The sequence below is a fragment of the Tachyglossus aculeatus genome, chromosome 5 (genome assembly GCF_015852505.1).
Source record: "Tachyglossus aculeatus isolate mTacAcu1 chromosome 5, mTacAcu1.pri, whole genome shotgun sequence".
NCBI lineage: Eukaryota > Metazoa > Chordata > Mammalia > Monotremata > Tachyglossidae > Tachyglossus > Tachyglossus aculeatus.
In genome coordinates this window covers 41,239,552-41,267,440 of record NC_052070.1, presented here as the reverse complement: position 1 = coordinate 41,267,440, position 27,889 = coordinate 41,239,552, and the positions used below count along the sequence as shown (strand labels likewise).

The window sequence follows — 27,889 nt, the reverse complement described above, 5'->3', positions numbered from 1 at the left end:
CGAACTTTGGAGCCGTTTGAACGCAAAGCAGACCGTTGATGCCAGGGCAGGGCACCCTCCTCCTGGCCTGGCTGCTGGCCGCCGCCGCCGCCCCTTGGGGTGAGCCCCACGGAGGGCTTGCCGGAGGAGGGGGGCAGCGGAGAGAGGGCACGGCTGGAAGGGACGGACACCCGTCTGGGAGACGAGGGGGAGAAGGGAGGGATGGACCGGCGTCCGGAGACAGGTGGGAAGGAAGAAGGCTGGTGGCTAAAGAGGCTCCTGTCTTTGTAGATCCCTATAAGCAAGAATGTGTCTCCAGGGGCATCCTGTGCCACCCCAAAGCCGTTTGCCAGCTGAATGAGGACATGGCCAATTTCTACTGCAAGTGCTTGCCGGGTTTCGGTGACAAAGGACTAGCCCCCTGCCAAGGCAAGTACTCCATCGTATTTATTGAGCGCTTACGGTGTGCAGAGCACTGGACTAAGGGCTTGGGAAGTCCAAGTTGGCAACATACAGAGACGGTCCCTACCCAACAGTGGGCTCACAGTTTAGAAGGGGGAGACAGACAACAAAACCAAACACATTAACAGAATAAAAGAAATAGAATAAATATGTACAAGTAAAATAAATAGAGTAATAAATCCGTACAAACGTATAGACATATATACAGGTGCTGTGGGGATGGGAAGGAGGTAAGGCGGGGGGGATGGGGGGGAGGGGGAGAGGAAGGAGGGGGCTCAGTGTGGGAGGGCCTCCTGGAGGAGGTGAGCTCTCAGTAGGGCCTTGAAGGGAGGAAGAGAGCTAACTTGGCAGATGGGCAGAGGGAGGGCATTCCAGGCCAGGGGGATGACATGGGCCGGGGGTCGACGGCGGGACAGGTGAGAACAAGGCACGAGGCAAGTTGACCAATGACTTTGATTTGGGGATTGAAAGCATTCTCTCCCTCTCTCTCTCTCTGTTTGGGTGGTCCACACTGGGTCACATCGGGGGGTGGGGGGGGGTGGCGGTCAGGGACGGAGAGGAAACCGTTAGCGTGGGCTGGTCCATCCCTGACTATAATAATGATGGTATTTGTTAAGTGCTTACTATGTGCCAAGCCCTGTTCTAAGCGCCAAAATGATGGTATTTGTTTAACACTTACTATGTGCCAAGCACTGTTCTAAGTGTAGGCCCAGGAGGACGATCAGGACCTGATCATGGGTTCTAATTTCGCTTCCACCACTTAGCTGCTGTATTCATTCATTCATTCCATCCTACATATTGAGCACTAACTGTATGCAGAGCTGTGTACTAACAGCTTGGGAGAGTACAATACAACAATAAACAGAAACATTCTCTGCCCACAACGACCCTACGGTCTAGAGAGGAGGAGACAGACATGAATACAAATAAATAAAATAATAATAATTATAATTATGGTATTTGTTAAGTGCTTACTATGTGCCAAGCACTGTGCTAAGCACTGGGGTAGACATAGGGCAATCAGGTTGTCCTATGTGGGGCTCACACTTTTAATTCTTATTTTACAGATGAGGTAACTGAGGCCCAGAGAAGTTAAGTGACTTGCCCAAGGTCTCACAGCAGACATGTGGCAGAGGCGATATTAGAACCCACATCATCTGACTCCCAAGCCCGTGCTCTTTCCACTAAGCCACGCTGCTTCTCCAATATAATATGTACATATTATAGATATGTACATAAGCGCTGGGTCCGGAAAGGGGGAAGAGCAAAGGGAACAGTCAGGATGATGCAGAAGGGAGTGGGAGATGAGGAAAGGTGGGGCTTAGTCTGGGAAGGCCTCCTGGAGAGAGCCTTCAAGAAGACTTTGAAGGGAATGGGGGGAGTAATTATCTGATGGATACGAGGAGGGAGGAGCTTCCAGGCCAGAGGCAGAGCTTGGGCCAAGGTTTGGTGGTGAGATAAGTGAGATGGAGGCCCAGTGAGAAGGCTAGGACTAGAGGAGTGATGTGTGTGGGTTGGGGTGTAGAAGCAGAGAAGGGAGATGAGGTAGGAGGGGGCAAGGGGGTGGACTGCTTTAAAGCCAATGGTGAGGAGTTTTTGTTTGATGCAGAGGTGGATGGTCAACCCCTGGAGTTTCTTGAGGAGCGAGGTGACGTCCTGAACGTTTTTGTAGAAAAACGGTCTGGGCAGCAGAGTTAAGTATGGGCTGAAGTGGGGAGAGACAGGAGGTGGAGAGGTTGATGCAGTAATCAAGGCGGGATAGGATGAGTGATTGTCTTAACATGGTAGCAGTTTGGATGAAGAGGAAAGGGTGGATTTTAGCGATGTCGTTAAGTTGGAACCTACAGGATTTACAGATGGATTGAATATGTCCAACCTTGGACAATTCACTTAATTTCTTTGTGCTTCCCTTACCTCATCTGTAAATTGGGGATTAAGACTGGGAGCCCCTTGCAGAGCAAGGACTGTGTCCAACCTGATTACCTTGTATCTACACTAGCGCTTAGAACAATGCTTGTCACATAGTAAGTGCTTAACAAATACCATAATTATTATCATTATTATGGTTCCTCCTAGATTCCTGGGGCCTCTGTTGGAGAGACAGAGTCCTGGACTGAGTGACCTTGGGACTGACCCAGGGAGACCTTCCCCAGGGTCTGATTTTTAGTTTTTTTGGTGTTGGAGCTGCTGAATCATGGAGGAACAAAAACCACCTCAACCTAGAACCTTTTAGCCTACAGTCTGGGACAGAGAAGGCCAAGACCCGAGCACCTCTAGACTGTAAACTAGACTGGGGGCAGGGAGCATGTCTAGCAACTCCTTTGGATTATACTCTCCCAAGTGCTTAGTACAGGGCTCTGCACACAGTAAGTGCTCAATAAATATGATTGATTGATAGATTGATTAACTCTAACTCTTCATGCCCCCCCCCCCCCCCACAACTGGCAGTGGCCTGGCCTCTGTCACCAACTGGACCCGTTAGAGAACTAGACAGCATCAACCTTCAGAGCGCACCCACCCAGCTGACACAAGAACCAAGCTCACCAAATGGTGGGATATCAAAGATACATATTTTTAATGGTATTTGCTAAACTATCTCTAAGTGCCAGACACTGTACTAAGCACTGTGGTAGATACAAGATAATCGGGTTGGACACGGTCCCTGTCCCACAGAGACCTCACAGTCTTAATCCCCATTTTACAGATGAGGTAATTGAGGCCCAGAGAAGTCAAATGACTTGCCCAAAGACACACAGCAGACATATGGCAGAGCTGGAATTAGAATCCAGGTCCTCTGACTCCCATGCCCTTGCTCTTTCCACTAGACCATATTGCTTCTCCATAATCTGTACATCCCAGACAACTTTCCCCACCTTTCCCCAAGCACACCATCCTCTGGCCTACTCGTATTCTCTCTCATTTGCTTCATCATTATTGTTTCATTGACTCACTTGTTCACCGTTTCAATCCACCTTTTTTTTCTCTTACCTGTGGTACACACATCTATACTCACCCCCTTGGTGAACTTATTTGCTCCCACTGCTTCAACTATCATCTCTACGCTGATGACACCCAAATCTATATCTTCTCTCCTGTTCTTTCTCCCTCCCTCCAGGCTTGTATCTTCTCCTGCCTTCAGGACATCTCCATCTGGGTGTCTGCCCGCCATCTAAAACTCAACAAGTCCAAGACTGAGCTCCTTATCTTTCCTCCCAAACTCTGTCCTTTCCCTGACTTTCCCGTCACTCTAGATGACACTGCCATCCTTCCTGTCTCACAAGCCCACAACCTTGGTGGCATCCTTGACTCTGCTCTCTCATTCATCCCACACATCCAATCTGTCACCCAAAACCTGCCGGTCTCACCTTCACAACATCGCCAAGATCCGCCCTTTCCCCTCCATCCAAACCGCTACCTTGTTGGTTCAATCTCTCATACTATCCTGACTGGATTACCGCATCAGCTTCCTTTCTGATCTCCCATCCTCCTGCCTCTCCCCGCTTCAGTCTATACTTCACTCTGCTGCCCAGATTATCTTTGCACAGAAACGCTCTGGGCATGTCACTTCCCTCCTCAAAAATCTCCAGTGGTTGCCTATCAACCTTCGCATGAAGGAAAAACTCCTCACTATTGGTTTCAAAGCTCTCCATCGTCTTTCCCCCTCTTATCTCACCTCCCTTCGCTCTTTCTACAGCCCAGCCAACACACTCCGCTCCTCTGCCGCTAATCTCCTCACTGTGCCTCTTTCTCATCTGTCCCGCCGTCGACCCCTGGCCCACATCTCATCTCTGTCCTGGAATGCCCTCCCTCCACACATCTGACAAGCTAGCTCTCTTCCTTCCTTCAAAGCCCTACTGAGAGCTCTCCTCCTCCAGGAGGCCTTCCCAGACTGAGCCCCCCTTTTCCTCTACTCCTCCTCCCCTCCCCATTGCCCCCACTCCTTCTCTCTACCCTACCTCCTTCCCCTCCCTATAACACTTGTATATATCTGTACATAGTTTTTACTCTATTTTATTAATGAGGTGTATAAATCTATAATTCTATTTATCTATTTTGATGGAATTGACACCTGTCTACTTATTTTGTTTTGTTGTCTGTCTCTCCATTCAAGACTGTGAGCCCATTGTTGGGTAGGGACTGTATCTGTTGCCGAATTGTGTTTTCCAAGTGCTTAGTACAGTGCTTTGCACACAGTAAGCACTCAATATATACGATTGAATGAATGAATGAATGAATGCATCAATTTACGTCTGCTTGCCTCCTCTATGAGACTATAAGGTTCCTCAAAGCCAGGGATCATGTTTTCTACTTCTGTGGCCCATTTGGGATAATAATAATAATAATAATAACAATAATAATAATAATAATAGTATTTGTTAAGCACTTACTATGTGCAAAGCACTGTTCTAAGTGCTGGGGAGGATACAAGGTGATCAGGTTGTCCCACTTGGGGCTCACAGTTTCAATTCCCATTTTACAGATGAGGGAACTGAGGCACAGAAAAGTTAAGTGACTTTCACAAAGTCACACAGGTGACAAGCAGCGGAGCCGGGATAGGACACTGTTAGGGAATCAGAGAATATTCTTCTGCCACTGTGGGTCTAACTAGAGAGAAAGCAGGTAGGAAGAACCAGTTAGGTGCATGCATATAGATTGGGTCCAGGAGTGTGTATGATAAGACAGGCCTAGGGGCCTTCCCCAATGACTCCAATCTCCCTCTTTCCCCAGCTCCCTCTCCCTTCTGCATTGTCTCTGCACTTGGATCTGTGACTTATGGGCATTTGATATTTGCCCCACAGCACTTATCTTTTTTTAATGGTATTTATTTAGTGCTTACTATGTGCCAGGCACCGTTCTAAGCACTAGGATAGATTCTAGATACTAGGATAGATAATCCGGTTGGGCATAGTCAAAGTCCACTCACAATCTTAATTCCCATTTTATAGATGAGATAACTGAGGCACCGAGAAGTGAAAAGACTTTCCCAAGGTCACACAGCAGACAAGTGGCAGACCTGGGACCATTCATTCATTCATTCGTGCTCTATAGACTAGGCCATACTGCTTCTCTAAAAATAATACATTATAAACTATTTATGTATATTAATGTCCACTTCCCTCTCTAAACTATAAGCTAATTATGGAAAGGGAACTGTCACGGTATACTCTGCTAACTATTTAGTACAGTGCTCTGCACACCGAAAGCACTCAACAAATACCATGGATGATGTTGATGCTGATGATGGTAAGAAAAAGTTTTCTTTCAAGCGGGATTGTCAGGAATTTAATAATTCCTGCACTTTAAGAGAAGTGACTTGAGAGTGCTCCATTCACACTAGGCGCCCTGCACATCCTGTTGATATTGGGGTGGGTGATGGTGATGGCTACGGGAATGACTATGACGGTGACGAATGGCTTTCGTTTCTCTATTTCAAGACAATGAAGTCAGTGTTACCGCATTCAATACATCGGCCTGTGATGAAGTTGGGGAACAGGTTTGCCTCATCCAAGCATTGCTCGGAAAGAATGTCACTTTTAGAGCAAACATCTTTGGATTCTATGACTCACAAGAGATCCACTGGTACAAATTATACTCATCCCAGGGCCCCCATTTTCCTAGGTAAGTTGACTACCCTACAGTCAAATGAAGAGTGTGTCTGGTGATGCAAACATCCTATAGACTACTACTACTACTACTACTACTACTACTACTACTACTACTACTACTACTACTACTAATAATAATAATAATAATAATAATGTCCGGAGAGGTCCACGGTCTTTAAAGCTGTGAAGGAGGATTAGGGTTTGAGTAAAAAGTCTGTTATATGATTGGGTAAGGAGGAGGTTCTTGGTGATCTTGGAGAGAGCAGGCTCAGAGGAGGGAAGAGGGTGGAAACTGGACTGAAGAGAGTCAAGAAGGGAACTGAGAAGATATTGATTTCAGCAGCTCCACTTGCACTTTCTGGTCCCTGACATTCAGGTTTCTGTCGGGGCATAGAGTGCAGTGGGTTAGTAGGCAGGCAGCGAATCAATCAATCAATCAATCTATGGTATTTATTAAACACACTGTGTGCAGAGCACTGCACTAAGCACTTGGGAGGGTACACTCTAACAGAGTTGGTAGACATGTTCCCTGCCCCCAAGGAGCTTCAGTCCCTTGTGAGGTCCCTGCATATGTTTTTTCATATCCAGGTACCAAAAGAAAAAACAACCTGCACAGCTTAGGAATGTGCAAATGTTTTTTTCTTCCAGGGGGAAGAACTCAAAATTCCAGCACTGCAGGAAGATGCTCTCACTGTAGATGTCTATAACTTGTTAAATCAAACAATCAATCAAACAATGGTATTTCTTGAGCACTTACTGTGTGCAGAGTACCGTAATAAGCGCTTGGGAGGGTACACTCTAACAGAGTTGGTAGACATGTTCCCTGCCCCCGAGGAGCTTCAGTCCCTTGTGAGGTCCCTGCATATGTTTTTTCATATCCAGGTACCGAAAGAAAAAACAAACTGCACAGCTTAGGAACGTGCAAATGTTTCTTTCTTCCAGGGGGGAAGAACTCAAAATTCCAGCACTCCAGGAAGATGCTCTCACTGTAGATGTCTGTAGCTTGTTAAATCAAACAATCAATCAAACAATGGTATTTCTTGAACACTTACTGTGTGCAGAGCACTGTATTAAGTGCTTGGGAGCGCACACTATAACAGAGTTGGTAGATATGAGGGATCTTTTCTGATGACTTGACACCTGTCCACATGTTTTGTTTTGTTGTAGGTCTCCCCCTTCTAGACTGTGACCCTGTTGTTGGGTAGGGACCGTCTCTATATGTTGCCAACTTGTACTTCCCAGGTGCTTAGTACAGTGCTCTGCACACAGTAAGCGCTCAATAAATACAATTGAATGAATGAATGAACCTAAAGCATCCCTTCCTTCCCTGCAAACTTGAAGTCTGTTGTGGGGCGTGGGGTGAAGGCAACCCAGCCCCAGGAGCCAGTAGCCCCACTCCTTCTCACCCCACTCCCAGCCAGCTAGGCCCCCTGAGTCCTTTAGAAGAGACTCATGGCCACCGGTAAGCAGCGTGACTTAGTGGAAAGAGCACGGGCTTGGGAGTCAGAGGTCATGGGTTCTAATCCCTCCTCTGCCACTTGTCAGCTGTGTGACCTTGGGCAAGTCACAACTTCTCTGGGCCTCAGTTACCTCATCTGTAAAATGGAGATGAAGACTGTGAGCCCCAAGTAGGACACCCTGATTACCTTGTATCTACCCCAGTGCTTAGAACAGTGCTTGGCACATAGTAAGTGCTTAATAAATACCAATCAATCAATCAATCATATTTATTGAGCGCTTACTGTGTGCAGAGCACTGTACTAAGCGCTTGGGAAGTACAAGTTGGCAACACATAGAGACAGTCCCTACCCAACAGTGGGCTCACAGTCTAAAACCAACATTATTATTATGATTATGACAGTGGACAGAGGGAGTGAGGAAGCTGGTTATGTCCCCTGCCCCTCCCCAAACCCCCCTGGTCAGGGCAGATGCCCCCAAGCAGAACGGCTGGCCCCCTAACCCTGGGAAAGACAGGAAGCTGAGCCCCTGCCCATCCCGCTTGACTCCCTGGATGAACAGAGTCAGGCAAAGTCGCCCGTACCCCCAAAGCTGAGGCCACGCACGGGCCAAACCGTCCCCAGCCTGCCAGAGGGGAAGTTGGGACTCTCAGACTTTAATCCCAGGTCACTTAGTGAGTTTGGTCCTGTGCCACCCCTATCAGTGCCTCAATTTCCCTTCCCCTCCTCTCCTCCACAGAGACCCAATGAAGCAATCACTATCTGTCGCCTTTCTTCCTGCCACCGCGGGCCCTAGTTAGCAACATGCTCTATGCCCACTGGGTGAAGGGCTATGAGCTGACACCATTTGCTTTAGGCTTGGCCCCTCATGGGCCAGCCAGCCATGCTCCCTGGGAGCTGGCACTGGCTCTCCTCCTCTGCCCCAACGAGGAGACTCCATCTCATCCTGCCTCCCACCACCCCAACGGGAAAGAGAACGGCACCTGCAGCACGAGGCCTCAAAAAAGCCTTGGGAAGGCTAGAGGCTGCTGTAGTGGTTGCTGGGTTGGGCCCTGAACTTGGGGCCAAGGGTAGCCTGAAAATCTGCTCCTCTAGCCCCAGCACCCCGCTGATTATCATTTTATTTTGTGTATCTGTCCTTGTCTTTTGTTTAAGCCATTTATTATTTCACCATTCCTTACGTCTCCTGTCCCTCTTTATAATGTTAGACCATGAGCCCCCTGCGGGACAGAGCTGCATCTAATTCTCCACTGTGTATTCTCTCCCAGTACTTAGTAATAATAATGATGGCATTTGTTCATTCATTCAATCATTCAATCACATTTATTGAGTGCTTACTGTGTGCAGAGCACTGTACGAAGCGCTTGGGAAGTACAAGTTGGTTAAGCGCTTACTATGTGCCAAGCACTGTTCTAAGCACTGGAAAGGATACACGCTGATCAGGTTGTCCCACGCGGGGCTCACAGTCTTAATCCCCATTTTAAAGATGAGGTAACTGAGGCACAGAGAAGTTAAGCGACTTGCCCAAAGTCACACAGCTGACAGTTGGCAGAGCTGGGATTTGAACCCATGACCTCTGACTCCAAAGCCCAGGCTCTTTCCACAGAGCCACAAGCACTGTTCCAGAGGGCTCTGAACCCAGTAAGAGCTTAATAAATACTATTACTACTACAGGCTCCCTGCCCACAAGGAACTTACAGACTGAAGTCTAAAGGTTTCTTTCGTTTTTGCTCTGAGCAGGCTCACGCTTGTCCATACTCCATCTTGAGAGGTGGAGTTCTCTAGCTTAGTTTAGAATTCCGGAGAAGACAGTTCCACAGCTCCCTTCTGGACTCGGTAACTTCTGAAATCAGGAAGAATATTTTCCAGTTAATGAGGTCTAGAAACCAATTTCTTTACGGCCTTTAGGTTAAACACAATGTGGGGGTCGCTAGAAGGCACTAGATGCCATTGGGTTAGTTTATATTTCCTGTGGGTTGCCAGAGTCAGATGTAAAAAAATGATCAATCCGTCCATCTGTGGTATTTATTGAGCACATACTGTGTGCAGAATACTGTACTGTTTATTATTAAGTGCCATCTAGTCGCTTCTGATTCATAGCGACTCCATGGATATACTTTCTCCAGAACGTCCTGTCCTCTGCCATAATCCACAACCTTTCTAATGGTTCTTCCATTATCACCGTTATGGTCTCTATCCATCTAGCTGACAGTCTGCCTCTTCCACATTTTTCCTGGACTTTCCCCAGCTTAGTGTCTTCTTCAGAGGATTAGTCCTCCTGATGATTGTAGCCAAAATATGCTAGTCTAAGTCGAATCATTTGGCCTTCCAAAGGCCACTTTAGTTTAATTTGCTCCAAAATCCGTTTATTTGTTTTTCAGGCAGTCCACTGTATTTGTAAAAGCCCTCTCCAACACCACATTTCTAAAGAATCGATGTTCTTTCTATCCTGTTTTTTTACTGTCCAGCTTTCGGGATCCATACATTGTCACTGGACACAACATAGAGTTGACGATTTGTATTTTTGTGGCAAAATACAAGTGTTTAGGGGAGGAAAATATAACATACTTGGTAGACGTGATCTGTGCCCTCAGGGAGCTCACAGACTAGTGGATTGCAATGATTAATCATGCAATCAATCAGTGATCTTTCTGACTGAAAGTCTTGTGAGATTTTGAAGAAAGAAGTTCTATAGAATATTTCCAATCCACCTTCTGAGTGCTTTATGAGGGGCAGTGTGGCTCAGTGGAAAGAGCCCGGGCTTGGGAGTCAGAGGTCATGGGTTCTAATCCTAGCTCCACCACTTGTCAGCTGTGTGACTTTGAATAACTTCTCTATGCCTCAGTTATCTCATCTGTAAAATGGGGATAAGACTGTGAGCCCCACGTGGGACAACCTGATCACCTTGTATCCCACCCAGCACTTATAACAGTGCTTTACACATAGTAAGTGCTTAACAAATACTATTATTATTATTATCATTATTATTATTCTGTGTCTGGCCTCCACCTAGATTTTTGAATCCCTTTGGGACAGCACAGCACTTATGTACATATCCATAATGTATTAATTTATTTATTTATATTAATGTCTGTCTCCTCTTCTAGACTGTGAGCTTGTTGTGGGCAGGAAATATGTCTGCTATATTGTTGTGTTATACTCTCCCAAGATTTGAGAACAATGCCCTGCACACAGTAATCATCCAATAAATTAATTCATTCAATAGTATTTATTGAGTGCTTACTGTGTGTAGAGCACTGTACTAAGCACTTGGAAAGTACAATTCAGAGACATACAACTGATTGATTGATCGATCGATTGATTAATTGATTGACAGCAGCCACATTTAACTGTAATTATTTTGTATTCGGAGTAGCTCCTAGGACAGTGCCCAACAGAAGCCATGCATTCAACAAGTACCATTACTATTGCTCCTTTACTCTGGGACACTTCTTGGATGCAAACATTTTTGGGGAGAAAATGGATGTCAAAGATGTTTAGTTTAAATTCCCTTATATGTATATGAGATGCTTGAATATGATTATTTTAGCTGTGGAAGCTATGTCTCTTGGACCAGATAGAAGATCCAAAAAAGATTAGGGAAACTGCGGGAAGCAGCACAGCCTAGTGAAAAGAGCAGCACGGTCCTGGGAGTCAGGGGATCTGAGTTCTAATCTTGGCTCCTCTGCTTGTCTGCCGCGTGACCTTGGGCAGATCACTTAACTTCTCTGTGCCTCGGTTTCTTCGCCTGATAAATAAGGATTCAATACCTGTTCTCCCTCCCACTCAGGCTGCGAGTCCCATGTGGGACAGGGATTGTATCCAATCTGATTATCTTGTAGGTACCCCGGTACTTATTACAGTGCCTGGCATATAGCAAACACTTAAGAAATACCATAATTATTTTTATCTTAGTTTATGGGAAGGATTTCAGATAAACGGCTTTGCCGAGAACGATACAGCTGGCCAAAAACAGGGCACTGGCCCTTCTTCCCTAACTGTGAAGCTCAAAGTTGAGATGTCCCTCCCTAAATCTGACAGATCCACAAATCTCTCCCCATATTCAAAGTTTTCCTGAAATCTCACCTCCTCCAGCAAACTTTCCCTGATTTAACTCCCAGCACCCCAAGTTGCATAAAACTCATCAGCTGTCTCGACCTAGCACATGGGTTTTTTTTTTTAATGGCATTTATTAAGCGCTTACTATGTGCAAAGCACTGTTCTAAGCGCTGGGAGGTATACAAGGCGATCAGGTTGTCCCTCGCAGGGCTCACAGTCTTAATCCCCATTTTACAGATGAGGTAACTTTTCCATACAGAACGTAAATATGTGTGCTTATTCAATTGTCCATCCAATGGTTTATTTTGATATTTCTCTTTACAAATGTTATTACGACTATCTTCCTTAGAGTATAAGCTCTATGTAGGGTGGGGACACTTCATTTTATTTTGTACTTACCAAGGGCTTAGTATAGGGCCCTGGATCCAGTGGATGTTCAGCCAATGCTACGTGGGCAGGGAACATGTCTGTTATAGTGCTACATTGTACTCTCCCAAGCACTTAGAACAGTGCTCTGCGCACAGTAAATGCTCAGTAAATATGATTGACTGAATACTACTATTTTAAACATTCTACAGTTGTGTTCTGATAAAGCCCCACATATCTGCTTCTGTTGCAGTTATCGAAAGAGACTGCAGCTTTCCTCCAGAGCGAACTATCGCTTGTACCTGACCCTCAACTCTATAAACGAAGATGATTTCTACCCCAATTTGTTCTGGGTCGAGGTGGAACCCAGTCTGGGCAACAGGAAAGTGGTGGAAACAGAGCCCTATCGCTTCTCAGACTTCGATATTTTCAATCCCTCTCTCAGGAGATTCTTCTTTATCCTGGAAAGTGTCCCGATAGGTAAGCGGCGGAACGCGGGGCTGTTGTGTAAAAGGATAAAACCCTGTCAGTGTACAACTCCTGAGAGCCTCAAGGTGGAAAAAGGAGGATGCGGGTCAGAGGTGAACTGGCAAACTTTAGAACATGGCCTAGTGGAGAGAGCACAGGCCTGGAAGTTAGAAGGACCTGGGTTCTAATCCTGACTCCCCCACTTGTCTGCTGTGAGACCTTGGGTAAGTCAGGGAGTCAAAGGATGTGGGTTCTAATCCCCCCTCTGCCACTTGTCGGCTGTGTGACCTTGGGCAAGTCACTTAACTTCTCAGTGCCTCAGTTACCTCCTCTGTAAAATGGGGATTAAAAGTGTGAGCCCCATGTGGGACAACCTGATGACCTTGTATTTACCCCAGCGCTTAGAACAGTGCTTGGCACCTAGTAAGTGCTTAACAAATAGCATTATTATTATTATTATTCCCTGGGCCTCAGTTCCCTCATCTGTAAAATGGAGATTAAGACCGTGAGCCCCATGTGGGACAGGGACTGTGCCCAACCTGGTTAGCTTCTATCTACCCCTGTGCTTACAGCAGTGCTTGACACTTGGTAAGTGCTAAATAAATGCCATTATTATTGTTGTTATTATTATTAGAACACACGACAATTTGGGCTCTTCTTTCTTCTCCTTCTCTAGGAGTTTCTGTGAAGCTGGGAAGAGACTCCGTGACCATCCATCTGTCCGACTACCTCTCTGTGCCTCCTGCCAGTTTTATCAAGTGGGCCAAAGAGCCCTCGGGTTTGTCCCTTCTCAGACCCATGGATTACGTGTTGCCCAATGGATTGGAGGACATCGCGATCCGTGGAAACATGTAGGGCTGCCCTGTCGTCGCCTTTTCTGCCAGGAGTCTTTCTGTTGCCCATTCCAACCATCTGTAACCGTAACTTCTGTTGGTTGTTTTTTAAATGGTATTTGTTCAGCACTTATTATATGCCAGGCACTGCATTAAGCCCTGGGGTAATCAGGTTACACACAGTCCCTGTCCCAAATAGGGCTCACAGTCTTAATCACCATTTTACAGACGAGGTAACTGAGGCACAGAGAAGTCAAGTGACTTGCCCTAGGTCACGCAACGGACAATCCAGGATTGGAACCCAGGTCTTACTCAGTCCCAGGCCAGTGCTTTTTCCAAGAGGCCAGGCTGCTTCTGTATTGGAGGGAACGCTGCAAGGAAATTCAGGGAGACTCTTCCAACAGGGAGCTTCTCTCTGGGTAGGAGACTGTGAGCCCACTGTTGGGTAGGGACTGTCTCTATATGTTGCCAATTTGTACTTCCCAAGCGCTTAGTACAGTGCTCTGCACATAGTAAGCGCTCAATAAATACGATTGATGATGATGACGTGAGGTTGGATGGGAAGGGGCGGTTATACCCATGCTCAGGGCTCTGATCCAGAGGCAGCAGTGGGCGCAGGGTTCATTGGAAGCATGATTGCCGCCTGCTTGGAGAATGCAGGCCGATGTTTTGGGGATGAAATCTGCTAATCGTGTAAGAGAAAGATACATTCGGTTCTCCTTTCACCTAGAGGTTTTGTTCTCAAATAATAATAATAATAATAATGGCATTTATTAAGCGCTTACTATGTGCAAAGCACTGTTCTAAGCGCTGTGGAAGATACAAGGTGATCACGTTGTCCCACGTGGGGCTCACAGTCTTAATTCCCATTTTACAGATGAGGTAACTGAGTCCCAGAGAAGTGAAGTGACTTGCCCAAAGTCACACGGCTGACAAGTGGCGGAGCCGGGATTTGAGCCCTTGACCTCCGACTCCAAAGCCCGTGCTCTTTCCACTGAGCCACGCTGCTTCTCGAAGGACCCAGTTACAAGTAATGTGGCCTATTGGAAAGAGCACAGGCCTAGGAGTCAGAGGATCTGGGTTCTAATCCCTGCTCTGCCGTTTGTCTGCTTTGTGACCTTGGACAAGTCACTTCACTTCTCTGGGCCTCAGTTTCCTCATCTGCAAAATGGGGATTAAGACTGTGCGCCTCTTATGGGACATGGATTGTTTCCAAGCTGATTAGCTTGTATCTACCCCAATGCTTGTCACAAAGTAAATGCTTAACAAATACCATTTGGAAAAAAAAGATGTTAAGGAAAAATCAGGCTATAGTCCTCACCCATGTCCAATATGACAGGTGTTACTCCTGACAGCACACTGTGGATGCCTGATATCGGGAAAATGTTCCTGAACTCCCCTAAAGCATTCTAGCCAAATACATGGAGGAAACCCACTTTCTAGCAGAGATGGGAGAAGGATCCCGGAGTCAGGAGGTTAAGGAATCAGAGGTAGATTCCTGAGGCCATAGTGACATCATCCTCAAAATCCAGAGCTGCCTTTGAGAAGCTTCCTACAGCCTAACTGGGAACATAGTAGTCAACTGAGTGATAGATGCACCACAGTTAAGAATAATAATAATTATGGTATTTGTTGAGCGCTTACTATGTGCCAAGCTCTGTTCTAAGCGCTGGGGATGATACAAGGTAATCAGTCTTACAGTCTTAACCCCATTTTACGGATGAGGTAACTGAGGCACAGAGAAGCTAAGTGGCTCGCCCAAGGTCACACAGCAGACAAGTGGTCGAGGCGGGATTAGAACTCATGTCCTCTGACTCCCAAATCCATGCTCTTTCCACTAAGCCACGGTGCTTCTCATGTGCAGAGAATGAGAGCGGAAAATTAAAGACAATCTGTCAGTCAGTGGCATTTATTGAGCGCTTACTGTATGCAGAGCTGTACTAAGTGCTTGGGAGAGTCATTCATTCATTCAATTGTATTTATTGAGCACTTACTGTGTGCAGAACACTGTACTAAGCGCTTGGGAAGTACAAGTTGGAGTCCAGTACAGCAGAGTTGGTAGATATGTTTCCTGACTACAAAGAGCTTATAGTCATTCATTCATTCATTCATTCATTCATTCATTCATTCAATTGTATTTATTGAGCACTTACAGTGTGCAAAGCACTGTACTAAGCACTTGGAAAGTACAATACAGCAATAAAGAGAGACAATCCCTGCTCACAACGGGCTTACATTCTAGATGGGGAGACAGACACAGACACAAACATAAATAAATTATAGAAGTGAATAGTCAGCAAGCTGCTGAAGCCCCAGCTGGTCAGCTGACTGATGGGATGGCTTGTGGGAAAGGAGGGGAGATTGACTAAGGAAGGTTTCCTGGGGGAGGCGATTTTACGAGGGCTGGAAAGACAGAGGGGATTGGGGGGGTTGGGAGAAGCTTAGGGATCGGAGTGGTCTGTCTGGTCCCTGAGGACCCCTGGACATGTAGAGGACATTCATTTTCCATTGTCTCTTTCTTTCTCAGGAGCCAGGATTTTGGACACATCCGAGCCCTTGTGTACAATTTTGTCCCTGGCATCCCTAGCCGGGTGCTGGTGGCACAGAGACTGTTTTCCATCAAGAACGGTATAAAATATTTCTTTTCTGACATGACATCTGGCTCTTCTTTCTCTCCTGGACTGAGCCCCCTTTTCCTCTGCTCCTCCTCCCGTCCCCATCACCCCTACTCCCTCCCTCTGCTCTACCCCTCTCCCTGCCCCACAGCACTTGTGTATATATGTACATATTTATTATTCTATTGGTTTTATTAATGATGTGTATATATCTATAATTCTATTTATTTATATTGACGCTATTGATCCCTATCTACTTGTTTTGTTTTGTTGCCTGTCTCCCCCCTTCTAGACTGTGAGCTCGTTGTTGGGTAGGGATTGTCTCTGTTGCCCAATTGTACTTTCCAAGCACTTAGTACAGTGCTTTGCACATAGTAAGTGCTCAATAAATACGATTGAATGCATGAATGAATCTTCTTGAGTGGGGTCTGATCACATGTAAGAGAGAAGGAGCCTTTCAACCTAAGATCTGCCATTTTGGATATTATTATGGTATTTATTATTATTATGGTATTCGTCAAGCCTTTAGTATGTGTTGAGCATTGGCACTCGGCACATAGTGAGTGCTTAATGAGTAACATCATTATTATTTTTGTCATTTGAGGAACCAATGAGTCGCAAATGGGAACTGAGGCTGAAATGCAATGTATCAGTGGATTCAAGGCAGAAGGACAACAATGCGTTGGTAACTACAGATACTTCTTAGAGTTGATGATGCTGATTAGTGACTAAAGAGGAAGTGGGGCAGCAGTTTACTTCCTCATTCACAGAACCCCAGTGGCCCCAACATTTCGGTCTCCCTTATTCTGCCTCCCTCATTTTTCTCCACACTTTTCCTCCTCTCCATTACTCTCTCTAATGCTCTCCTTCGAGCTCTCTCTTCAGGTCTCCCTTTCCCACTCTCTCTCTTCGGCTCTCTTTTACCCACTCTCCCTCTCACTCTCCCACTCTCTCTCCTGCTCTCCCTCTCCCTCTTTCTCCCGCACTCTCTCTCTGGCTCTCCCTCCCACTGTCTCTCTCCCACTACCTCTCCTACTCTCCCTCCTCCTCAATCTCTCCCACTCTTTCTCCGACTTTCTCTCCCTCCCCCTCATCTCTCCCACTCTCTCTCTTGTTCTCCCTCCCACTGCCTCTTTCCCACCTTCCTGCTCTTCCTACTCTCTCTCCTGCTCTCCCTCCCACTGTATCTCTCCCATTCTCCTGCTTTCCCTCCCACTCCCTTCCACTTCCTCTCCCTCTGTGCCTCTGCCCTCTCTCTGCCCTGCTCTCTCCCTCCCACTCCCTCCCTCTCTCTCTCTCTCTCTCCCCCCCACTTTCCTCATTCATTTAGAACATGTGAGTCCAGTGGTGAGACTTATCCCACTTTTAAGTAGCCCCCTGGACCTAATACTCATTCAACAGATGTTCAGTAGAGTTCTGGGTCCTGGGGCAGCTCTTTGCTGCTGAGGTGTGTAATAAAGATAGATACAGCTCAGTGCAGTCATCAGTGGTGGCCTGGTTATTGTCCGACTTTAATCTCCCTGCTTATGTCCATGGACAGATATTGACGAGTGCAAAGAAGGAATGCCCAAGAAGTGTCTGCCTGAAGCAGGGTGTACCAATACCAATGGATCATATCTTTGCCACTGTCCACAAGGATTTGAAGGCAATGGGCTGTACCGCTGCCTAGGTATGGATTGACAGGTCCCTGGAGTGGGGAGAAAGTGTTCCTAGTCAGCCAGTCAGTTGTACCTACTGAACACTTATTGTGTGCAGAGAACTCTTCTAGGTGCTTGGGAGAGTACAATATAACAATAAACAGACACATTCCCTACCCACAACTGAGCTTACAGTCTAGAGGGGGAGACATATATTAACATAAATAAATAAATTTCAGATATGGCCATAAAGTGCTTTGGGGCAGGGAAGTGGGGAGCAAGTCAGGGCGACGTAGAAGGGAGTTAAAGAAGACGAAAAGAGGACTTAGGCAAGACCTCTTGGAGGAGATGTGCCTTCAATAACACTTAAAAGAGGGGGGGGGAACAATTGTCTGTCAAATACGAGGAGGGAGGGCCTTCCAGGCCAGAGGCAGGACGTGGGTGAGAAGTCAGCAGCAAGATGGATGAGATTGAGATAGAGTGAGAAGGTTAGCATTAGAGGAGCCAAGTGTTCGGGCTGTATAGTAGCAAGGTGAGGTGGGAGGGAGTAAGGGGATAGCGTGCTTTAAAGTCAACAATGAGGAGTTTCTATTTGATGCGGAGGTGGATGGGCCACCCCTGGAGGTTCTTGAGGGGAGGGGAAACATGGAAGAAGCGACTCAGTGCAATCACCAGTCTTACTGAAAAAGAGCACAAAGCTTTCTTTAAAACACAGCGCTCGAAATAGAGATACATTCAGTTCTCCGATAACCCAGGGGTTGCATTTTGCCAAGTCCCATGTCCCGGATAAGTTGGGCTATTTTATGCATGCCTTGTCCAATGCCATGGGCACTACAGTTTTTTCCACCACGCTATGTTTCAGGCAGATACTGATTGTTGGAAGAATGCTCCCAGATGATCGATAGAATTTATTGATCACTTACTGTGTGCAGAGCACTGTACTAAGCACCTGGGAGAGTACAATACAATAGAGTAGGTAGACATGATCCTGGCCCACCAGGAGTTTACAGTCTAGAGGGGGAAATGGACATTAAAATAAGTTACAGGGAGGGGAAATGGGAGAGTGGAAAGTTATGTCCATAAAGTGCTGTGGGGCTGTGGTGAGGTAAATATGAAAATAGTAATAATAACGATGGCATTTATTAAGCGCTTACTATGTGCAAAGCACTGTTCTAAGCACTGGGGAGGTTATGACGTGATCAGATTGTCCCACGGGGGGCTCACAGTCTTAATCTCCATTTTACAGATGAGGTAACTGAGGCCCAGAGAAGTGAAGTGACTTGCCCAAAGTCACACAGCTGACAATTGGCCGAGCTGGAATTTGAACCTATGACCTCTGACTCCCAAGCCCGTGCTCTTTCCACTGAGCCACGCTGCTTCTCATGCTTCAGGGAATGCTTAAGGGATGCTTAATGCTTAAAATGCTTAAGGGAGACAGATCCAAGCCTGGAGGTGACACAGAAAGGAGGGAAAATAAGGTGGGAAAATGAGGGCTAAGTCAGGGAAGGCCTCTTGGTGGGGATGTGATTTTAGGAGGGATTTGAAGGTGGAGAGAGTGGTGGTCTGTTACATAGGAAGCAGTAGTAATAAAATCCATCCCTTCCTCTCCATCCAAATTGCTACCACACTAATGCAAGCACTTAACCTATCCCACCTTGATTATTGTATCAGTGTCCTTGCTGACCTCTCCCTGCCTCCTGTCTTCCTCGACTCCAGTCCATACTCTGCTACCCAGATCATTTTCCTTCAAAAACATTCAGACCGTGTTTCCCCACTCCTCAAGAAACTCCAGCGGTTGCCCATCCATCTCCACATCAAACAAAAACTCCTCACCATTGGCTTTAAGCCATTCAATCACCTTGCCCCCTCCTCCTCACCTCACTACTCTCCTATTACAACCCAGTCCACACACTTGGTTCTTCACTGTACCTCCATCTCGTCTATCTCGCCAATGACCCCTCACCCATGTCCTGCCTCTAGCCTGGAATGTCCTCCATCCTCATATCAGACGGATATTTGCTCTCCCCCTCTTCCAGGTCTTATTGACGTCCCATCTCCTCCAAGAAGCCTTCCCTGACTAAGCCCTCCTCCCCTCTTCTCCCACTCCCTTCTGCACTGCCCTGACTTGCTCCCTTCATTCATTCTCCTTCCCAACCCCACAGCGCATATGTATATATCTGTAATTTATTTCTTTATTTATATTAATGTCTGTCTCCCCCTCTATTCAGTGAGCTCATTGTGGGCAAGGAATGTGTCCATTTTTTGTTATATTGTACTCTGCCAAGCCCGTGGTACAGTGCTCGGCACACAGTAAGGGCTCAATAAATACAATTGAATAATAGTATTTATTAAGCATTTACTGTGTGCCGAGCACTGCACTAAGTATTGGAGGAGAATATGCAGGTGGGGATTAAACATGGTCTCTGTTTCACAATCTAGCTAGGAAACCCCCAGTCTTTCCCACTCCCTGAAATGACTCAATCTACAAATAATTAAACATATATATGTTCCTGAGTGCTGAGGATAGGCTAGGAAGAACACAGAGAGTAGTAGAATGTATCAAGATGATATATCTGAATAAAGAACTGACTAAACAATTGAATATATATGTGGACCTAAGTGCTGAGGAAGAATATACACAAATAAGGGTTAGAAGCCACTCTTGAATGGTAAAACTAGGTATGTCATTAAAAAAAATCAGGTTCTTTCCCCCTAAGATAAATATTGTGGGGCTTGGGGGGAGGGAAGAAGGAGTAGAACATGGGGTTTCAAACTGAACTGTTTCTGTAAATGAAATGTCAATAATTTGGACATTTTTTTTTCTCATCCCTAGATCAAGATGAGTGCAAGAAAGGTACTCACAATTGTAGCCAAGATGCCTCTTGCCTAAATACTCTTGGTTCTTATGTCTGCATATGCCAGAGAGGCTTTAGTGGTGATGGAATTCAGTGCAAAGGTAAACAAAACAAAGCTTATAACAACAAACAACCACAATAATAAGAATAATTGTAGTATTTGCTAAGTGCTTACTTGGTGCCAAGCACTGTACTAAGCCCTGAGGTAAATATAAAATAATCAGGTGGGACACAGTCCCTGCCTTGCCTGGAGCTCACAGTCTAAGTAGGCAGGAGAACAAGTATTTATTTAATCCCCATTTTGCAGAAGAGGAAACTGAAGCAGCGAGACGTTAAGTGACTTCCCACACCAGGCCCTGTCAGTGGCTGAGCTGAGGCTAGAACCCAGATCTCCTGATGCCCAGCCCCATTCTCCTTCTACTACTACTAATAGTAATGTTGGTATTTGTTAAGCTCTTACTATGTGCCAAGCACTGTTCTAAGCACTGGGGGCCTCATTCATTCATTCAATCGTATTTATTGAGCGCTTACTGTGTGCAGAGCACTGGACTAAGCGCTTGGGAAGTCCAAGTTGGCAACATATAGAGACAGTCCCTACCCAACAGCGGGCTCACAGTCTAGAAGGGGAAGACAGATAACAAAACATATTAACAAAATAAAATAAATAGAATAAATATGTACAAGTAAAATAAATAAATAGAGTAATAAATACGTACAAACATATATACAGGTGCTGTGGGGAGGGGAAGGAGGTAAGGCGGGGGGGATGGGGAGGGGGAGGAGGAGGAGATATTGCAGTAACCCCATAAAGTCGAGGAAGAGAGTCACCCTGACCCTATCCTCTCCTTGGTCCTGCCCCCCCGCCAGAGAAGCAGCGTGGCTTAGTGGAAAGGGTATCGGCTTGGGAGTCAAAGGACGTGAGTTCCAATCCCGGCTCTGCCACTTGTCTGCTGTGTGACCGTGGGCAAGTCACTTCACTTCTCTGTGCCTCAGTTACCTCATCTGTAAAATGGGGATGAAGACTCTGAGTCCCACGTGGGACAACCTGATTACCTTTTATCTACCCCAGTGCTTAGAACAGTGCTTGGCACATAGTAAGTGCTTAGCAGATACTTAATGAACACCAGGGGCGGTTACTACAGCTTATGGGCTCTGAAGGCCTTGAAGCTTGTTCCTTGACTGGCCAGGAGGGAGCCAGTCTCACCTCACTCATTCATTCATTCATTCATTCATTCATTCATTCATTCATATTTATTGAGCGCTTACTGTGTGCAGAGCACTGTACTAAGCGCTTGGAAAGTATAATTCGGCAACAGATAGAAGCAGTCCCTACCCAACAACCGGCTCACAGTCTAGAAGAGGGAGACAGACAGCAAAGCAGAACAAATAGGTGACAGAACAAGCCAAGTCAGCTTTGTCCACCATTTTCCGGCCTGGTGGTCGTCAAACTGGCCCTAGTGATTCAATCAGGTGCAATGGAGGGCCATCAAGACTGGCAGCCTGGCCTAGATCTCCTGGTTGCTGTGAATTTTTAGTCATCATCATCATCATCAATCGTATTTATTGAGCGCTTACTATGTGCAGAGCACCGTACTAAGCGCTTGGGAAGTACAAATTGGCAACATATAGAGACAGTCCCTACCCAACAGTGGGCTCACAGTCTAAAAGGGGGAGACAGAGAACAAAACCAAACATACTAACAAAATAAAATAAATAGAATAGATATGTACAAATAAAATAAATAAATAAATAGAGTAAAAAAAAATGTACAAACATATATACATATATACAGGTGCTGTAGTCATAGCATCTTGGCTACCTACTGCACCTTTCTTTTTTCTTCATAATAATAATAATAATAATGGTATTTCTTAAGCACTTAGTATGTGCCAAGATCTGTTCTTAGCGCTGGGGAGGTTACAAGGTAATCAGGTTGTCCCACGGAGGGGCTCACGGTTTTAATCCCCATTTTACAGTTGAGGTAACTGAGGCCCAGAGAGGTTAAGGGACTTGCCCAAAGTCACACAGCTGATAGTTGGAGGAACTGGGATGGTACTTATTAAGTGCTTACTATGTGCCAGGCACTGTACTGAGTGCTGGGGGAGATACAGGATAATCAGGTTGGATGAAGTCCACATTCTGCATGGGGCCTACAGTATTAATCCCCATTTTACAGATGAAGTAACTCATCACTTTACAGGTGAGGCACAGAGAAGTTAAATGACTTGCCCTAGGTCACACAGCAGATGTGGCGGAGCTGGGATTAGAACCCAGGTCCTTCTGACTCACAGGCCAGGGCTTCTATCCACTAAGCCATGCTGCTCAACTACTTTGGAGAAGCTGAGGAACGGGGGGGCCTATGGAAACAGATTGGGTTCTAATCCCAGGGACTCAGAGGGCCTGGATTCTAATCCCAGCTCCGCCACTTATCCGCTGTGTGACCTTGGGTGAGTCACTTAACTTCTCTGAGCCTCAGTTACCTCATCTGTAAAATGGGGATTCAATACCTGTTTTAGACCAGGAGCCTTGTGTGGGACAGGGACTGTGTCTGACCTGATCATCCTGTATCTTCCCCAGTGCTCAGAAAAGTGCTTGACCCATAGTAAGTACTTAATGAATATCACGACTATTATCCTTATTGTTATTTAGAGACTGTGGACCTCCCATTTTTACTGGAAACATGAACTAGCCTTGGTTTTACTGTCACAGTTTTCTCCTGGTTCTTCTCCTACTTCTCTGGCGTCCCGTAATAATAATGATGGCATTTGTTAAGCGCTTACTATGTGCAAAGCACTATTCTAAGCGCTGGGGATGTTACAAGGTGATCAGGTTGTCCCATGGGGGTACGTCATCATCATCATCATCATCATCAATCATATTTATTGAGCGCTTACTGTGTACAGAGCACTGTACTAAGCGCTTGGGAAGTACAAGTTCGCAACATATAGAGACAGTCCCTACCCAACGGTGGGCTCACAGTCTAAAAGTATGTATTTATTACTCTATTTATTTATTTATTTTATTTGTACATATTTATTCTATTTATTTTATTTTGTTACTGCGTTTTGTTTTGTTCTCTGTCTCCCCCTTCTAGACTGTGAGCCCACTGTTGGCTAGGGACCGTCTCTATATGTTGCCAACTTGTACTTCCCAAGTGCTTAGTACAGTGCTCTGCACACAGTAAGCGCTCAATAAATATGATTGAATGAATGAAAGAATGAATAGTCCCAGTAGGCACTCAGTAAATACTGGTAATTCATTGATCAAGCACATACTATGTGCCAAACACTGTGCTAATCAGATTGGTTACTGGCCCTGCCCTACACAGAAACTCACCACTTGAAGTAGGGAGATTAGGAGTCTTATCCCCATTTTACAGAAGAAGAAACTGAGACCCAGAGAGGTAACTGACTTGCCTAAGGTCACCCAGCAGGCGAGGGCAGAGGTGGGATTAAAACCTGGATCTTCTGACTCCAGTTACCCCTCTTTCCACTAGACCACACTGCCTCCCATGGCACACTCAACTGTTCGACTCTCAGGTAGAGGAAGGGGCCTGGAGAAGTTGTGTCTCTGTTTGCTGATGGTTTTGTGGGGGTTGTTCTTTCATGGGCCAGCAAAGAGCATGTGGTCTCCCTGGTCCCCTTGGTCTGTCTGCTCGGCCACCTGTGGATTCCAGAACCAGATGAGGAGTCGGTGGTGCACTCATCCGGAGAGCAGGACGCGTTGCGATGGCCCCTCCGCCGATATGAAGCTCTGCCCCAATCTGAAACCCTGCCCCAGTGAGTCGGACTCTACGATTTTGCCTGTCTTTCTCACCCTCTGCTAGGAATGTTCTCTAGGTGGGCTCTATGTTTCTGAGCCCTGGAAGCTTACCTATCCTCCTTCACACCTGATTTCCCAACCATTTTAATAATAATAATGATGGTATTTGTTAAGCACTTACTATGTGCAAAGCACTGTTCTAAGCACTGGATTTTACCCTCAAGCCCCCCTGCTCACACTCTCCTGGCCCACTTATAATAATGGCATTTATTAAGCGCTTACTATGTGCAAAGCACTGTTCTAAGTGCTGGGGAGGTTACAAAGTGATCCGGTTGTCCCACGGGGGGCTCACAGTCTTAATCCCCATTTTACAGATGAGGGAACTGAGGCCCAGAGAAGTGAAGTGACTTGCCCAAAGTCACACAGCTGACAATTGGCGGAGCCAGTATTTGAACCCATTACTTCTGACTCCAAAGTCCGCGCTCCTTCTACTGAGCCACACTACCTCCTTGCCTCTCCTCACCCCCTCACTCCAACTGTTACCTGTACATCTTTTCTGTCACCCACACTGTTCCCAAATCTCTCCCCATCCCCTCACTCCCCGTACCGTTACCCCCAAGCCTTGCCTCATGCCCCCACTCCCTTACCCCCAAACCTCTTTCCATTCATTCAATCATATTTATTGAGCGTTTACCATGTGCAGAGCACTGTACGAAGCGCTGGATAATGATGATATTTGTTAAGCACTTACTCTGTGCCAAGTACTGTTCTAAGCACTGGGGAAGGGGGGGGATACAAGGTAATAATGGGGCTCACAATCTTAATCCCCATTTTACAGATAAGGGAATTGAGGCACAGAGAATCAATCAATCAATCAATTGTATTTATTGAGTGCTTACTGTGTGCAGAGCACTGTACTAAGTGCTTGGGAAGTACAAGTTGGCAACATATAGAGATGGTCCCTACCCAACAGTGGGATCACAGTCTAGAAGTTAAGTGATTTGCCCAAAGTCACACAGCTGACAAGTGGCAGAGCTGGGATTAGAACCCACGACCTCTGAATCCCAAGCCCGGGTTCTTTCCACTTCCCCCACTTCCTTACACCCAAACCTCTCCTTACCTCCCACTTCCAACTTCCTTATCCCCAAACTTCTCCTCACACCCTCACTCCCCGACTCGCTGACTCTCAGTCTTCTCCTCACACCCCCACTCCCTTACCTCAAACCTCTCCTCACACCCTCAATCCCCCACTCCATTACCTCAAGCCTCTCTTCACCCCTCTCCACCCCCCGAAACCCAGTCCTCCCTGCTCCATTTCTTCTCCCCTCCAGCCACGGCCTGGAGCTGAGGGCAGATGGCAGAGTCTATGCCTCAGGGAAGCGGGGCAGCTTCTCCCAGGAGAAGCCAGAGAAGTCTCACTCCAGGGGCAGCCACAGGGCCAGGGCCAGGAGATGTTCTCCTCTGCTGCTTTGGTTCCTTCATTTGGGAGGCAGCAAGAAGCCGTTCAGCAGCAGCAGCATGATGACCATACCCACTAGGTTCCCTGCTTGAAAACCTCCGCCTTCACAGCTCTCTGAGAACCGCTATCTGGTCACAATCAGAATGGTTCAGGGGAAAAGAGGATAGCTAGTTAGTCAATGTTGCCAAGAATAAGTCTCCCGGCAGAGCAGAAACATGAATTTAATAATAATAATAATAACAGCTATCAAAATTTAGTAAATGTTTGCTTACTTTGTGACAAGAGAAGATCGTCAGATCCTGCTAGACTGGGAGTTCCTTGAGGACAGGGCAATACAACTGCATTATTATTATTATTATTGTACTTGTTAAGTGCTTTCTATGTGCCAGGCACTGTATTAAGCACTGGGATAAATACAAGTTAATCAGGTTGGACACAGTCCCTGTCCCACGTAGGGCTCACCATCTTAATCCCCATTTTCCAGATGAGGTAACTGAGGCCCAGAGAAGTTTAGTGACTTGCCCAGGGTCACACAGAAGACAAGTGGCGGAGCGGGATTAGAAACTAGGTCCTTCTCACTCCCAGACTCGTGCTGTATCCACTAGGCTGTGCTGCTTCCCTGTTCTCTCCCAAGTACTTAGTACTGTGCTCTGCACAAAGTAAGTGTTCAATAAACACCAAGGATTGATTGATAGTACTAAGTGCAAAGCCTTGTGCTAAGTGCTGGGAAAGTAATCCATGGATGAGTTATAGACATAGTCCCTGGCCACCAAGGGTTTCACCGTGTAAGACAGAGAGGATTCACCGTCTAAGAGGGAGTGAGAGCACAATTATTTGATAGCCATTCTACAGAAACTGGGAGGTCCAGAGAGGTTAACTGATTTGCCCAGAGGTCACCCAGGGGCAGTGAGGAGTGGGTCTGGGGGGTGGAGAGGGGGGAGGAGAGGCTTGAGGTAATGGTGTGGGGGGTTTAGGGGTGTTAGGAGAAGCTAGAGGGTAACGGAGTGGGGGTTTGAGGGGAGACTTGGGGTAAGGGAGTGGCGGGTGGTGGTGAGAAGAGGCTTGGGGTAAAGGATTGGGAGGTGAAGGTGTGAGGAAAGGCTTGGGGTAAGGCTCTTGGGAGAGCTACGAACTAGAACTGAAGTCCCCTGATGTCCAGACAGGTGCTCTTTCCATTTGGCTACCCCACCTCCCTTCAGGGAACTACACTTCCACCACAGTCTCTGTGCCAAAACCAGGCCTTCTGCGAATAGCCCCACAGGATACAAACCCTCTTAAGTGAAGCTCATTTGGAAACCCTGATGAGACCCGGGTCCTAGAAAGCAGAAGCCCGAGAAAACCCCACGGGGAAGCTCTCTCCGCAACTCCAGGGACTGACTAACCTCCTCGCCTCTGCTTCCCCAGCCAACGGACACTGGTCAGAATGGTCCCCCTGGTCCACTTGCTCCGAAACCTGTGCCGGAATTCAGAAGCGAATCCGCCTCTGCGATAACCCCGCTCCCACCGGCGGGGGCCAGACCTGCTCCGGTGTAAAAGAAGAAACCAAGGAGTGCCAAACTGAAAATTGTCCAGGTGCTTGAGAGGCCATCCACCCACCCACCCTCCTGAAACTTCCCGGAGTTCCTAGAAGCCCTCTGGGCCTCCGCCTGGTTTCCCCAGGCCCAGCTGTGATGCTTTGTTTTCGTCCCCTTGTCTCAGTTAATGGGATGTGGTCTCCTTGGGAGCCCTGGAGCCCCTGCCCCGAGTCCTGCGGGATCGGAGTCACCAGACGATCTCGGCACTGCACAAACCCTGCCCCACTCCACGGGGGAGAGGACTGTGTCGGACATGGCTACGAAGAGGGTTCCTGTGGATTTCCAGTAAGATCACGGGATTTCCAGTAAGGTCCCGAGTTGGTGACAAAAATGTCAATGGAAAAAAAAAGTCCTGTGCACCATCATTTCTTTTTCCATACTAATTTGTGATTCTGCCTTAAGGTGACGGTTGCTCTGGCTTATCCTAGCAGGATCAAGGCCGTCCCAACCTACCGGCCTCCCTCTGCACACGGGCATGCCTCGGTGGTAATTAATTGGTTTGCTTACATGGTCTTTTTCCTTGCAGAAAGAATTTTGCAACTTCATTAAGTCATCTTTCGGAATCTGGTTCCCCAGAGCGATCCTTTGATGTCGTCGGAATTACCCAAGCAAAACTCTGGGAATTGGATGGCCCTCTTTCCACTGTACTGTGCAATATATTGTAGTGACTAGATAAGACTTGGCGAGAGGTGCATTTTCTTGCAAATCTGCTCGGCGTAGATGACTGACGGATAGGGCCCTGTGCTGTTGAGCTCAA

The 27,889-nt window shown here is 46.7% G+C and overlaps 1 protein-coding gene across 1 annotated transcript; it reads left to right on the top strand.

Annotated features, from left to right (window-relative positions):
• The first annotated feature begins 13 nt into the window (after positions 1-13).
• Positions 14-27,889, top strand: LOC119928649. Its single transcript, XM_038747101.1, has 13 exons — positions 14-99; positions 271-408; positions 5,877-6,060; positions 12,183-12,409; positions 13,074-13,248; positions 15,758-15,858; positions 16,450-16,530; positions 17,386-17,514; positions 20,316-20,438; positions 23,952-24,116; positions 26,963-27,130; positions 27,257-27,417; positions 27,659-27,889. The coding sequence occupies exons 1-13, from the start codon at positions 39-41 to the stop codon at positions 27,719-27,721; spliced, it is 1,776 nt and encodes a 591-aa protein (XP_038603029.1). The 5' UTR covers positions 14-38; the 3' UTR covers positions 27,722-27,889.

Excerpts from the sequence above, each read along its gene's own strand:
- LOC119928649 (XM_038747101.1), top strand. The coding sequence starts at position 39 with ATGCCAGGGCAGGGCACCCTCCTCCTGGCCTGGCTGCTGGCCGCCGCC. Across the intron at positions 6,061-12,182 it reads CAGGGCCCCCATTTTCCTAG|TTATCGAAAGAGACTGCAGC; the intron begins GTAAGTTGACTA and ends CTTCTGTTGCAG. Across the intron at positions 16,531-17,385 it reads AGAAGGACAACAATGCGTTG|ATATTGACGAGTGCAAAGAA; the intron begins GTAACTACAGAT and ends GTCCATGGACAG.